This window comes from Rhinichthys klamathensis, unplaced genomic scaffold (genome assembly GCF_029890125.1).
Source record: "Rhinichthys klamathensis goyatoka isolate OS25496 unplaced genomic scaffold, OSU_Roscu_1.1 h1tg000926l_1, whole genome shotgun sequence".
In the NCBI taxonomy this organism is placed as follows: domain Eukaryota; kingdom Metazoa; phylum Chordata; class Actinopteri; order Cypriniformes; family Leuciscidae; genus Rhinichthys; species Rhinichthys klamathensis.
In genome coordinates, this window is record NW_026607259.1 from 288592 (window position 1) to 303072 (window position 14481).

Consider the following 14481-nt stretch of genomic DNA (forward strand, 5'->3'; position numbering starts at 1 on the left):
AATAAACACAATCTGAAAGTGACTTACCTTTAAGTTCCTTTATGCATCAATACTTGAAACATTTCCTCAAAATAGTTCCTTTGTGTATAAAAACTTGACACACAAACACAGATGAGGAACAAAACACAGTTCACTCCAGGAGAGAAACTAGTACCAAAACTGTCTGAAAGTGTAAAATAAACTATAGAAAGTAGTACAACCTGAAAAATGAACAGAGAAGATGGACAAACCACTGATGTCTACGAAAATGGTGACGCTACAAAAGGTAAGATTGGAAGAGATCATAGACTCAACGCAAGTGCCGAGATAAAAAATTCACTCAGTTTTCATGCTTTCAGTTAATGTGTGCTTTCTTTATGGATAAATACAGAAAATAACATCATGTCTCTGTTGTTCAGGAAGTGATTGTATGAGGATCCAAAGCTCCAGAGCAGCTCTAGTGTGTTTGGTGCTGCTCTGTGCTCTTCTGCTGACCGCAGTCATAGTGCTGGGCGTCATGTTCGCTCAAGAGAGACAACTAACCAACAATACCACAGAAAAGAGAAACCAGCTGCTAACCACGATTACCAACTTAACTCAACTAAACGTACAGTTAAATCAGGAGAAAAATGACCTGTCAAAAAATCTTGGAGAAAGGGGTAAGCTTGAAGTAGGCCTATATTGAAACTAAACAATCAAGTGTCTTTTTTTTTTTTTTTTAAAGGATAATTTACTAATTATTTAAGTGAGAAATTAAGTTTGTAGATCAGGTTGATGGGAATAAAGTGCTTAAACCTAAACTGGTTGTGTTTACAGATGGATGGATTTACTATAAATCCAATCTTTACTTCCTTTCCTCTGAGACGAAGAGCTGGACTGAGAGCAGAAGATACTGTACAGAGAGAGGAGCAGATCTGATCATCTTAAACAACAGAGAAGAACAAGTGAGTAAACTCTAACTGGATAGTTTATATTGTTAATTCTCTTTAAGACCTAAATGTGTTATTGTTTCATTTTCTCAGGATTTTGCTATTTGGAAAATATATGCTGGTGTTAGAGTGTGGATTGGTCTGACTGACAGTGATTTGGAGGGCAGATGGAAATGGGTTGATGGCAGCATACTGACCTCTGGGTGAGAAAGGACTGAACTGAACTAATTATTATCTAATAAATGATTCTCACAATCAGTATCATATCACACAGATGTTGATATGTTGATGCAGGTTCTGGGCAAGTGCAGAGCCTAATGGACAAACAAGAGAGAACTGTGCCCTAAATTATGGACCAGGATGGGCTGATTATCCATGCAATGATATTTTTCAATTTATCTGTGAGAAGAGAATTTTGAATTAAGTCAATGAACATCTCAGGTTATAACCCTGTTCCCTGAAAAAGTGGGAACGAGATGCTGCCCGAACAGTGCTATGGGGAAAATATTTTTTCACTGGTTGTGAACACGTGTGGCAAATACGCCAAGAATTTGGCTTAAAAATATGAATTTCAACTTTATTTTGTTTTAAAGAATGTCACATTAAAATATTATTCAAATATTGTATGTCACTTGAGATACATAATGTGCTAGCTATGAAAGTAACATTACATTTCCATGTGAATGCGACTACAGACACTTCTCACTTCTTTTTCAGATTGTTTTTTTACTCAGAACAATCAATAAAAAAAAAAATCACACATCTAGATTAATTACATTAGCTTCAGCTTCATACACTCTCCTGGACTTGGGACCGGGATCAAGGAACAGTTAGAGGAAAAAAAAAAGTACTAAATAACTTTAAGTACTATATATATATATATATATATATATATATATTTTTTTTTTTTTTTTTTTTACGTTAAGCACTTTAAGAAAGTCCAGCAACGTTTGATGTCAGTATAGTGACAACATTTCTCTCTGACATCCATTAGTATCGGACCCCTTGTGAATGAGAATGTGTTGACTTTTTAACAGGAACAAGAGGGGAGGGATCTCGCCTGTCACCATGTTGGGACAGGTGTTCTGCAATGCCCATTTCAGTTATATCGTTTCAGAGACATGGCTCTCGAAAGTGTGGGAGAATCAATATTTTTACTATAGAAAACTTGTTAATTGACCTTTCAGCTTTAATCTGTCCATTTTTAGTTTTGGTTTGTAAAGATGCAAAACTAAACAAAAATCTGAAAAGAAGTCAATGTTTTATTTTGTGCGCAGGAAATTTGTGTATATGATTTTAATTAAAATGTTGGTATTCAACATAGCATTTAAAAATACATCAACCGTTCTATTTTTGTTTTTCTCACTGTGGTTAAAAAAGGAATGGACTAAAAATTACAAGGACCGGCCAGATCTAAAATAAATACAATGATTTACCTGAGAAACATTAAAGGGATAGTTTGCCTAAAAATGAAACATTTGAATGGTGACTACTTTCAAACTTAAAAAAAGACACAAACCTATTATACAATTATCCTATATTTACTGAATAAACTTTTAATGGAGGGACATAAATCTCTTGTTGTGAGTTTGGAATGACATGAAAGTGAGTAATTAATGACTGAATTTTCATTTTTGTGTGAACTATAACCCTTAAACAAATATATAAAAAAAAAAAAAAAAGTGTTCCATTTAAAAATTATTTTAGCTAACTGGACTGACACCAAAAAAACAACAAAAAAAACTTGAACATAAAATGATCAGCTGTCTGATGTACCAGCAACAACCTAAAATTTTCCCACACCACCCACCATTAAAATTAGCATCAATCCTCATTTAAATAAACACAATGCGGACTGTTGAAACAAATATTTCTGGTGACCTTCTTCAGTGTGTTGAAGTTCCTTTATCCACAAACAGTTCCTTTCTGAATAAATACTGACCACACAAACACAGATGAAGAACAAAACAGTTCACAGGAGAGAAACAACTACTAGTTTCTTGGCATCTTGACAACAACAAAAAAGTCTAAAAGTGTAAACAAAAAAATAAAAAGGGGTACAACTCAGAAAATGCACAGAGAAGATGGGAGAAAAACATTGATGATGTCTAAGAATATAGATGTTGTAAGAGGTGAAGTTGGAAAAGAGATCAAACTCAACTTAATGAAAATCCAGTCATCTGAACTCACAGGGACTGAGATTAATCATGTATACATTTTAGTATTGGTCACTGTATGATATACTATTTTACCACTTTAAAATTATTTTTCATTTAGTTAAATGACTTTAACCATTTCTACTGCACTTATATTGTCTAGGCTTGTGAATGATGGTATGGATAAAGGTTTAATGATGGAATCAAAAGACAGAATAGAGAAGAGGCATCTACATCAGTGCAGAGACTGTAAGAGATATGAAACTTAAGATTGTACTTTTCTTGTAAATAGAAAGTGAAAGATCATGAAAATATTAATACATCCTGTGGAAAAAGAATACAACATTAAAATTGTATGCTAACATCTAACAGCCACGGACCATTTCAACTAAAAAATAAACATTCCTGGAAGTACCAGCATTCGAAATAGGACCATTAGCATAATTGAAAATAACTGTAACACATCTGGCAATGGACGTCCTGAATTCTAATGAAACCTAATTGCAATAAAGTCTAGCATTTCTATTTTCCACTCTTACTAAAGTTTTCATATTTTTCCCAAACAGAATGGGTCACATGGGTTATTGCAAATGAACATTTCAAAAGCGCTCAAACATCTTAGTGTATGAGTTTAATAAATTAATATTTAAAAAAAGAAATTCTCTCTTGGGTTTAGGAGCCCATGTTCCGACTGGATGATTTGACAGCATTAAAGCTATATTTCTGGCATGGGACATGACCAAGAGACTGAACCAAGGATCATCCACTGAAGACTGCATCAAAGTTTAGCGTATGACAGCAGGATGACGAATACATTTGCATATATTGAAATAATGAAATGCTGTTGGCTTTCAGGCAGTTAAAAGGTGCTGGGTCTTGAATGTCTCACTTTTAGTTATGCTTCATTCTGTTGGATCTATCAGATCTAATGAGACTTTGGAAGAAGAAAAATGTTCGCAAAACTTTTCAGTTTTACTAGTGGATGAAGAGAATTGATAAATGAATGAGCTATTTACAGATCAATTCACTAGACGCTACATTTTCTTATCAATGTATTTAATTGGTACATTTCACTGTGTAATAGGCGGGATAACGTACAGTCAGCTGGCCATTTTTACAAAATTGGTTGAAGCCAGATCACTTTTCATGGGTCATTTTTAAATAAATAAATAAATTCATAGTAATCCTTCTTTAAAAATCAATAAGGCATTCAAGGCCTTGCTATATGGTGAACATTGTTGCTAACTAAGAATTACCGTTTCATCTAAAGATGACACCTCTGCCCCCACAATAAACACAATGTATGGAAATGGTCTAATTATAATGTTTAATGTCAGGAAGGAACATATATAACCAGCTCGCGATGCCAAGCATGATGTGTGCCCAGCGACACCAGTTGTGAAAAACACTTGTCTGCGTTGTGTAGCGTTGTGGAGTTATTGGACCGAGCGGCAACCTCCCTGTCTCTCTCTTGAAACCAATACGGAAGTGACTTAAACTGCAATTCAACGACTGGCCACTGGAGGCTGGATGCAAAAGGGAGTCAAATCTCTATCTCCCCCATGTTAAAATGCCCAACTTTACAGCAGAAAAAAAATGTGTTTACGGCCTGGTACAAAAAGTGGTTTTAGTCTATATAGCTAATTTTGCCCTTCATGACAACTGTGAGGGGGTGATTTTTTTTTATAACTCATCCGTTTAAATTATATTTAGCTTTAAAGTTCTGCATAATTAAGGGCGTGGCCACTTGAGTGACAGGTGGATTGCCGCTGCTGTCGCTAATAGCCGTTTGTCTGCTGTCTGTTAGCCGTCACGTCACCTAAACTAATTCCAGCTGCTGAACTTGCCATCTCTGCCGTGTTTGTGCTTTTTTCGGGATTATTTCATACAATTTAATACACGCATCGGCATTATACCTTCGCCCACGCCGTTGGATTCCGTCGTTGTCGAGTATCGAGAGAACAACCAGAGCTGTTTTTCAGTTGTTTTCCTCTGTGAACATGCACTAATGGATGTCTGACAAATTCGTTGCTTTTTGGAGTTGAGATGTAAAAAACGTCTATAGATATAGAGGATAAACTCGAACTTGACGTGCTATGCCGCGCTGACTGACATGTATGCGCATGAATCACTGTCACACACAGACACACACGCTCAGAGCAATATTACTGCATGCATAATAAATTGACTAGCAGAATAATACAGCATCACGATACACACAGTCTCATTTTTAGCTATGTCTTTTAACTATTATATTTCGAAGAGCAAAAACATGAACTTTAACTATTGGCTTTACATCATCAAGTCAGCTGTCACAGCCCTTGTGATTGTACTATGGTAGTAGCATATAGCATTATTAGCTCCTTAGCCTGAGCAAACTCGATCACGTCGAGCTATGCGGGCATGGTTTCAGCATTTAGGCACCTCAGCTCCACCCACGTCCCGCCTCTTTGCCCATTTTCTGTTATCAGCCCACTTTTAGCTTCAAAAATGCTCTTCAGAAACCTACGGGTGACGTCACAGACGCTACGTCCATATTTTTTTACAGTCTATGTGTTGGACACAGACATAGGACAGCAGTTTCGCTGGATCTTTTATTTCCTGATACAACAAACAAATAAGCAGCATCTTGGAGAGTGAATCGCCCTTGTTTTCTCTCCCACTCAGTTGCAATGCAAAAGGGCAAAAAAGCAGTGGTGGTAAGTAACGAAGTAAAAATACTTCGTTACTTTACTTAAGTATTTTTTTCGGGGATCTGTACTTTACTTGAGTATGTTTTATTTGCATCTACTTTCACTCTTACTCCACTACAATATTAAAGACAAAGTTGACTTTTTACTCCGATACATTTCCCCATGCCCGCTCCAAGTATTTATTACACTGGCTTTCCAAACCAATGAAAAACTTGGTTTTCTTTTGAAAAAAAGAACGCACGAGCTCTTTGCCAGTATATGCTCACATAGCAGTCAGTTTGCGAAGTTGAAGATGACTGCAGAAACAGGTGAAGGTGCAGCTCTCGCTCCCAGCAATGATCCCGAGATTCCCGACAGGCATCACCCATGGCCATATCTCAATGATATGTTCGAATTCACTGAAGTCAAGGAAGATTCTTATCGGCTGAAATGTCTTCTTTGCCTGCCACGGGTGAATAAAATTTCAGCATTCAAAACTTCTCCCTCAAATCTGAGAAAACATATTGAGGTGAGTTGACGTTAAAGCAACACTAAAGAAGATTTTTTATTTTTACCTTAAAATAATGTTTGCAAAATAGTTTCAGCGGTTCATCAAGACGTAACAGGGTGAAAGGCACTTCTGCCTTCGCTTTGCGGTCCTATATCTGCTATAACCACACTACGTAAGTTTGCCAGATCGGGTCGCGTTCCTGTAGTTCGAATGAGACATAAGAAAACTACAAATTTAACTCGTAACTTGCTTTACGGGAAGCGTTACAATTGGACATCGTTCACTCTAAAACCGGTGCTGGATAAACAGCGAGCATGTGTAGACAGTAGGCTGCTGTAGGCTAAATTATTTACGACAGCGGTAACAGACAATGCTGCTTCCAACCTGTAGGGGGACAGCAGAGGAAAAGTTATTTAGTGTTGCTTTAATGTTACTATTATTAGCCAAGTGATTTCATATTGAAACGTGCCTTGTAAACAGCTAGATAACAAATTCTTAATTGCAGTATCTAATCTTATCATTTGTTCAAATAAAACATCGCATATCACTCCCAAAACAATTGATCTGCTTAATTATTGATATTTACAGTTAATTTGAATATTTACTTTTTACTTTCGGTACTTAAGTACATTTTAAATCGGATACTTTTGTACTTTTACTCAAGTGATGTTTGAATGGAGGACTTTCTACTTTTACTGGAGTAATTTTTTATTTAGGTATATATACTTTTACTCGAGTATAACTTTTGAGTACTTTTACCACCCCTGCAAAAAAGGAGCATGAAACACAAATTGAGTAAAAAAAAATACTACAACAGAGAAAACATACCTGATACAACACAAAAAAAGCTGCCTCTTAAAGGCAGGGTAGGCAGGTTTTTTCTAAAACACTTTTTCCCAAATTTGTTTAAACTGTCTTTATATACCAATACATATTTAAAAAGTATGTACTCTGAATAGGAGAGTATACAAATCGAGTGTCTGTAGTCACTCTCCCTCGCTACCATGGCTACCACCCCTGCTGCTACAGGAGCCGCCCACATGTGCACACGTTCCGAATGGAAAGAGCAGCTGTGTTTATTGTAGCCTTGAGAGGACTACAGACACTCGATTTTTATACTCTCCTTTTCAGAGTACTTACATTTTAAATATGTATTGGTAAATAAAGACAGTTTAAACAAATTTGGGGAAAAAACCCTGCCTACCCTGCCTTTAAGGCCCTTGCACACTGAGTCCGAAATTTTCGTTTGCGTTTTTCCGTATTCGTGATTCGGTGGCTCTGAATTGTCAAAACACCATTCAAACACCATTCAAACTACTTGCTACAGATGCGAAAAATGCAGAAAATCAAACCTGATCTGATTTTTTTTTATGATGGACGAAAGTTTCGGAGGCGTGTTTCAAGCGTGATTGACATAACGTGAGGTCGTATTTATTTTTTAACGTGCGAAAATTTCGGACGCGAATTTCGGACTCAGTGTGCAAGGACCTTTAGAGAGTGAATCGCCCTTGTTTTCTACAATAAATATGATGTACACTTCGTCCTTCATTTTCGCTTATCTACCAGAAGTCAAAAATATAACTCAAAAAGGGTAAAATAACTAAAATAATCACACAGGTGAGTAAAGTAACATTTTACACATGAATTGGGGTGAAGATATTGGTATAAAAGCAACAATTACAATAACGATTAAATAAGATTATCAGAAACCATATTGAACCTACCTCTCCCATTCAGTTACAATGCAAAACGGAAGAGGAGGAGACAGACCAGGAAATTATGTTGGCTCTTGACATCACAACAATTAAAGGGGAAAGCACTCATCTAGATCAGGTAGCTACATCAGGTATATGTCTTTGTTTCCACCGAAACTACCTGGAACAATTTGTCCCACTTTTTTCCCCCCCAGACCTGTTGCTGTCTGCGTTTCCATCGTGGTCTAAAGTACCGTGACGATTAGGTAAATTAGCCCGGTGACGAAGGACTGCCCACGACTTTCCATTATTCCTCATGCATGCAGGCGAGTATTTTAATAAAACACTATATGGTGTATGTGAGCCTTCCACAGATATGAGTAATCTCCATTCAGATAGGAGGCATCCTCTGGGCCCCTGCAGATTTCCATTAAATTTTGCCAGCTCACAACTCAGACCTAGTTTGAAATGCTATTTTTGTGTTCATTGCGTTTTTTGGGAACATGACTGAATCTATTTTCTCCTTTTTCTTTTTGAGGAGGGAAGGAACAGTAGACTTTGCTATTATGTTTATCTGTTGAGCAATGGGAGTTTTGTAGAGGTTTATAGAATTGAAATTTCTTGGCATCTCTTCTCCATTTTTCTTGCTTTATTGTCAGGTGTAACTGAAAACTGCCTTTGAGAAAATCTATTAGCTGCTTTCCTCTGCACTGACTTTAGACTGAGACCACACTCAGGAGTTACACTCTTTGATGGCCAGATTTTTGGATTTGATGGGCGGATGGACGGACAGGTGGATGGATTAGAGGATGGATGGATGGATGGATGGATGGGCGGATGGACGGACAGGTGGATGGATTAGAGGATGGATGGATGGGCGGATGGATTATGGACAGACAGACGAATGGATTATGGATTACAGGTGAATGGATTTTTCTTAATAAAAATTCCTAAACCTTGAACGGAACCAGTCTACATAAATCACAGCATTGTGAACTTTGATATTAAAGACAATCTTAACCTACAGAAAAAGACATGTAATGTAATGAATTATGGAGTAATTTAAAAACAACACTATCTGAATTTGAAAACTATATATTTGAAGTATGAAAAAAAAAACAGTTTACTTAGAGTTGATTGCGAAAGTATATACAGTGGGGAGAACAAGTATTTGATACACTGCCGATTTTGCAGGTTTTCCCACTTATAAAGCATGTAGAAGTCTGTAATTTGTTTTTATCATAGGCAACTGTGAGTGATGGAATCTTAAACAAAAATCCAGACAATCACATTGTATGATTTTTAAGTAATTAATTTGCATTTTATTGCATGACATAAGTATTTGATACATCAGAAAAGCAGACCATAATATTTGGTACAGAAACCTTTGTTTGCAATTACAGAGTTCATACGTTTCCTGTAGTTCTTGACCAGGTTTGCACACACTGCAGCAGGGATTCTGGCCCACTCCTCCATACAGACTTTCAGCTCCCTCCAAAGATGTTCTATTGGGTTCAGGTCTGGAGACTGGCTAGGCCACTCCAGGACCTTGAGATGCTTCTTATGGAGCCACTCCTTAGTTGCCCTGGCTGTGTGTTTCGGGTCGTTGTCATGCTGGAAGACCCAGCCACGACCCATCTTCAATGCTCTTACTGAGGGAAGGAGGTTGTTGGCCAAGATCTGGCGATACATGGCCCCATCCATCCTCCCCTCAATACGGTGCAGTCGTCCTGTCCCCTTTGCAGAAAAGAAAGGCCAAAGAATGATGTACTGATGCTTCACGGTTGGGATGGTGTTCTTGGGGTTGTACTCATCCTTCTTCCTCGAAACACGGCGAGTGGAGTTTAGACCAAAAAGCTCTATTTTTGTCTCATCAGACCACATGACCTTCTCCCATTCCTCCTTTGGATCATCCAGATGGTCATTGGCAAACTTCAGACGGGCCTGGACATGCGCTGGCTTGAGCAGGGGGACCTTGCGTGCACTGCAGGATTTTAATCCTTGACGGCGTAGTGTTACTAATGGTTTTCTTTGATACTGTGGTCCCAGCTCTCTTCAGGTCATTGACCAGGTCCTGCCGTGTAGTTCTGGGCTGATCCCTCACCTTCCTCATGATCATGATGCCCCACGAGGTGAGGTCTTGCATGGAGCCCCAGACTGAGGGAGACTGACCGTCATCTTGAACATCTTCCATTTTCTAATCACTGCGCCAACTGTTGTTGCCTTCTCACCAAGCTGCTTGCCTATTGTCCTGTTGCCCATCCCAGCCTTGTGCAGGTCTGCAATTTTATCTGATGTCCTTACACAGCTCTCTGGTCTTGGCCAGTGTGTAGAGGTTGGATTCTGTTTGATTGAGTGTGTGGACAGGTGTCTTTTAAACAGGTAACGGGTTCAAACAGGTGCAGTTAATACAGGTAATGAGTGGAGAACAGGAGGGCTTCTTAAAGAGAAACTAACAGGTCTGTGAGAGCCGGAATTCTTACTGGTTGGTAGGTGATCAAATACTTATGTCATGCAATAAAATGCTAATTAATTACTTAAAAATCATACAATGTGATTTTCTGGATTTTTGTTTTAGATTCCGTCACTCACAGTTGAAGAGTACCTATGGTAAAAGTGACAGACTTCTACATGCTTTGTAAGTGGGAAAACCTGCAAAATCGGTAGTGTATCAAATACTTGTTCTCCCCACTGTATATATATATATATATTAGTGCTGGGCCGTTATCGGCGTTAACGTGCTGCGTTAACGTGAGACTCTTAACGGGCGATAAAAAAAATATCGCCGTTAATCAAAGTTGGGTTGGGATCATAAATAGCTTTTTCGAATATCGTTATATTTTCGCGCAATTCTATTGTGTAGTATGACGCCGCGCCTACTGTCACAGATCGCGCAGCAGGGTATTTTCCTGTCAGGGACACAAGGTGTACTTTTACTTTATTACGTTGGGCGACGTTCCTCTCGTTACTTTATTTTAATGCAATACGTTGTTAAATTAGTTTATTCCAAGCGCACTGTGTCCTTTGTATGGGCATGAGCGATGCTCATTTACAAATGAATCACTCTTTTGAGTCGATTCTGTTCAAAGACTTCATCAAACAAGTTGTCAGATGATCTGTCTAAATCGGTTCGCGAATCAGTTGATCTGTTCAGTTCCTCACGCACTGAATCGTCTGAAGCGCTTTCAATTCACACTCGGAGTCGAAACACGAAGATTTAAGAGCATCAAGAGCGTTGGATGAAGTGGCCGATCTACAGTCTAGTCTAGTGTGAATGCAAATCTGCAAATGCATCATATTTTTGCCAGCGATGAAGATCTTTATTAGTTGAACATCTTCGTAAGCTCTCTGTGAATGAATGATTCCACAGGACGATACATTCGATTTCATTTCATTCAGGTAATACATTGTGTGTGTATTGCGCGTTTATTGCGCAGTGGCATAATCACACGAATAGTTTACATTGATTGAAACTAATTTGTTTAAAAATGAGGCTATTGCAGTTACAAGGCAGGTTCACATAAAATTCTTATGACATATGATGACATTATTTTTTGATCTAACGAGCATTGGCGATGCAAAAACGGACTGTCGTGCGTATTGTTTTTTTTCTTCTTCCAATTAGCGTACTATGTTAAAAAAAAAGGACGAAAACATGTTACTTGTTCAATTAATAAACAGTTTGTTTGATGACAAATCGCTAAAGATGAAATTGGCCTCCCTTTCTGTCATTGCGTTTTTTTTTTTTTTTTTTTTTTTTTTTTTTTTTCGATATTCGACTTTTGCTCCTCGATTGTCGAATGGCATTTTTGGCAGAAATGCACATCCCTACGCGAGGCAAACTATTCTCAAAGACTTACTTTTAGTCATTATTTGGGTAGCACACATATTCTGAATGCCTTCGGGAGAATTCAAATGAGCCATTTTAATCTAGATTAATCTAGATTAATTTCAATATTAATCTAGATTAATCTAGATTAAAAAAATTAATCTATGCCCACCTCTAATATATATACAGTGTTTCCCCTAGAAATTTTTCCAGCAGCGGTGCTGTCACGTACCGGAGGATGTTACCAAGTCAAATAACCCCTTAAACCATGACTTCTGGCAAGTTTTGTGTATAGAAATGGACATTTTGAGATGTAAAAATATAACATACCATCAACAGATTCAAGGCATGATTATTGCAGCACGTACCTTGCACTGGTCACAAACAGAAACCTTCATTTTATAATTTTAGACAGGATTTTTCAAGTTTTTGTTTTGTGTTCATTTTCAGCTATAAGGTAGATATTGATAGGGGGAAAATGAAATGGCACAACCCAGAAAAAGATTATTTCGAATTTATTGAAAATTTTATCTCGATGGCAAAGGCCACACCCAATCTGTGAGACCTTAATTTTTCTAACATTTTTTCAATCAAAAGTTTAATGTTAACATTATTTAATGCACAATGAATGAAGTGAACAAACATGAACAATCAAGTGTTTGCATTAAAAAACATTCACAAACATTAATTCATGTTGTAAAAATATATTGTTCACTCAATGTGTTGATGTTAGATAACGCATTAAGTATGTAATGTTAATGAATGGTGTCTTATTGTAGTGTTACCAAACAATACAGGAGATAAAACGAGTTTTATTTGACTTGACTGTACTTTTATTTAATCCATAACTGGTCTCATATTTAATTTTAAAAGGCTTTTTAAACCTGCTAAGAGTTATCCAGCCAAGAATAAGCCTAGAACTGTTTTTCTGACGGACTAATAATGACATAAACAGTAACGTTACTCGAGTGTCGGTCCGATACTGTGCTCTGTAACGTTACTCATGGAGAGCGCCGCTTTCTCCTTTCCACAAGTGCTTGCTCTCCCGACCATGAACAGAGGCGGCCTGGAAAAACGAGCGCGCTTCACGCGCGCCTACATTTGAAATGACGAATTTGTACGCGCCGAAAACGGAACGTCCCCTTATTGGAGCGTGACATTAGCCTAATCGAAAATATTTCCATATGTTCAACAAGTGGATTCAGAGCCACCGCATTAGCAGCGCCGACGGTCGCCATGTCTCAGTGTTTTTAGGTGTGTAATGTCGTGATATTACTGATCATGTGAAGATTTTGCAGTGGCGCTGAAAATCCAGTGGCGGCGCTGCGCCGCTGCTAAATACATTGTAGGAGAAACACTGATATATATATATATATATATATATATATATATATATATATATATATATATATATATATATATATATATATATATATATATATATACATATATATATATATATATATATATCCATATCCATAGTAACAGCAACTTATTAGATTGGTGGATGTCCCTATGAGATTATGGGTAATGCAATATGCTATAAATAGAATTTTTACCAAATGAGGCTTATAAGCTTTCTTGTCACTTTTATAGAAATATCACCTATTGCCTTACAATCTCTGAGCACATGGTCTCTCTTGACAATTTTTACATTATCATAAGTAATTAAATTTTTCTCTTTGGAGAAAATTTATTATATTTTATAATAATAATAATAATACGTTTATTTTATATAGCGCCTTTCAGAAAACTCCAGGTCGCTTTACAATAAAGTACAAATAAACATGAAACATGACATAGAAACGATACAAATAAACTGAGATGGATAACATAATAGATAGAGGTACATATACATAAAAATCAGATCAGAGTCAGGGGTCAGGGAAACAAGTAGCACAAATATATGTTTTAAGGTGGGTTTTGAAATCGCACCTTAAAACATATCTTTTTTGCTATTGTTTCCCTGACCCCTGACTCTATGATCTGATATTTATGTATATTTACCTCTATCCATCTCAGTTTATTTGTATCATTTCTTTTTTCACTTCAAGTGCACTGTTTTGATCTACATTATATTGGTTTCTCAATCAAATGGTTGCAGTTTTGCCATTTTCTAGTTGCTGTGCCTGTGTGTCCTCAAAATCTCCTGATTTATATGTCTACCAAGTTATGATTTCATGGAAACCAGACCAACGGTCTGAAATGCTTGGACCTCCAACTGAAATTATTTGAATTAAACGTAAATCAAATTGTCTAAAAGTAATTAGACACTGTGTTGCTTAAATGGTTTATTTTTAGAGAAAAAATCTGCACCAGTAAGCATAACATTGCCAGATGGATCGGTTGCGCTTCATTGCAATGCAAATCAAATAAATAACTTGCATCCACGTGAAACTTTCACAGACACATGTAAAGAAAATCAATGTGACTGAATCAGCAGTCAGCTTTCTCTGGTCTACATGTACCATGGTACATACTAATGACAATCTCTCGGTACACCCCTCCAGCTTCTGGGACTGCAAATGAAACTCATTGATCTGAAACTAAAAAAGAGGGCAACCTGCAAATGCTCTCCACAAATCTGTATCACTCCCTGAAAAACCGTGGAGGTAGAGCACTTTGAAAAAACCAATATAACCTCTGATGTCTTTGACGTTTAATAGGGGGTTCTTTCGCATTACTGCGTGCTGCAGTCTTTAATATGTGAA

At 37.2% G+C, this 14481-nt stretch overlaps 1 protein-coding gene across 1 annotated transcript; it reads left to right on the forward strand.

Moving 5' to 3' along the window:
* The first annotated feature begins 378 nt into the window (after positions 1 to 378).
* On the forward strand, positions 379 to 1459 carry LOC130078584 (C-type lectin domain family 4 member E-like). Its single transcript, XM_056244138.1, has 3 exons — positions 379 to 638; positions 796 to 923; positions 1002 to 1459. The coding sequence occupies exons 1-3, from the start codon at positions 410 to 412 to the stop codon at positions 1113 to 1115; spliced, it is 471 nt and encodes a 156-aa protein (XP_056100113.1). The 5' UTR covers positions 379 to 409; the 3' UTR covers positions 1116 to 1459.
* Positions 1460 to 14481: the final 13022 nt, after the last annotated feature.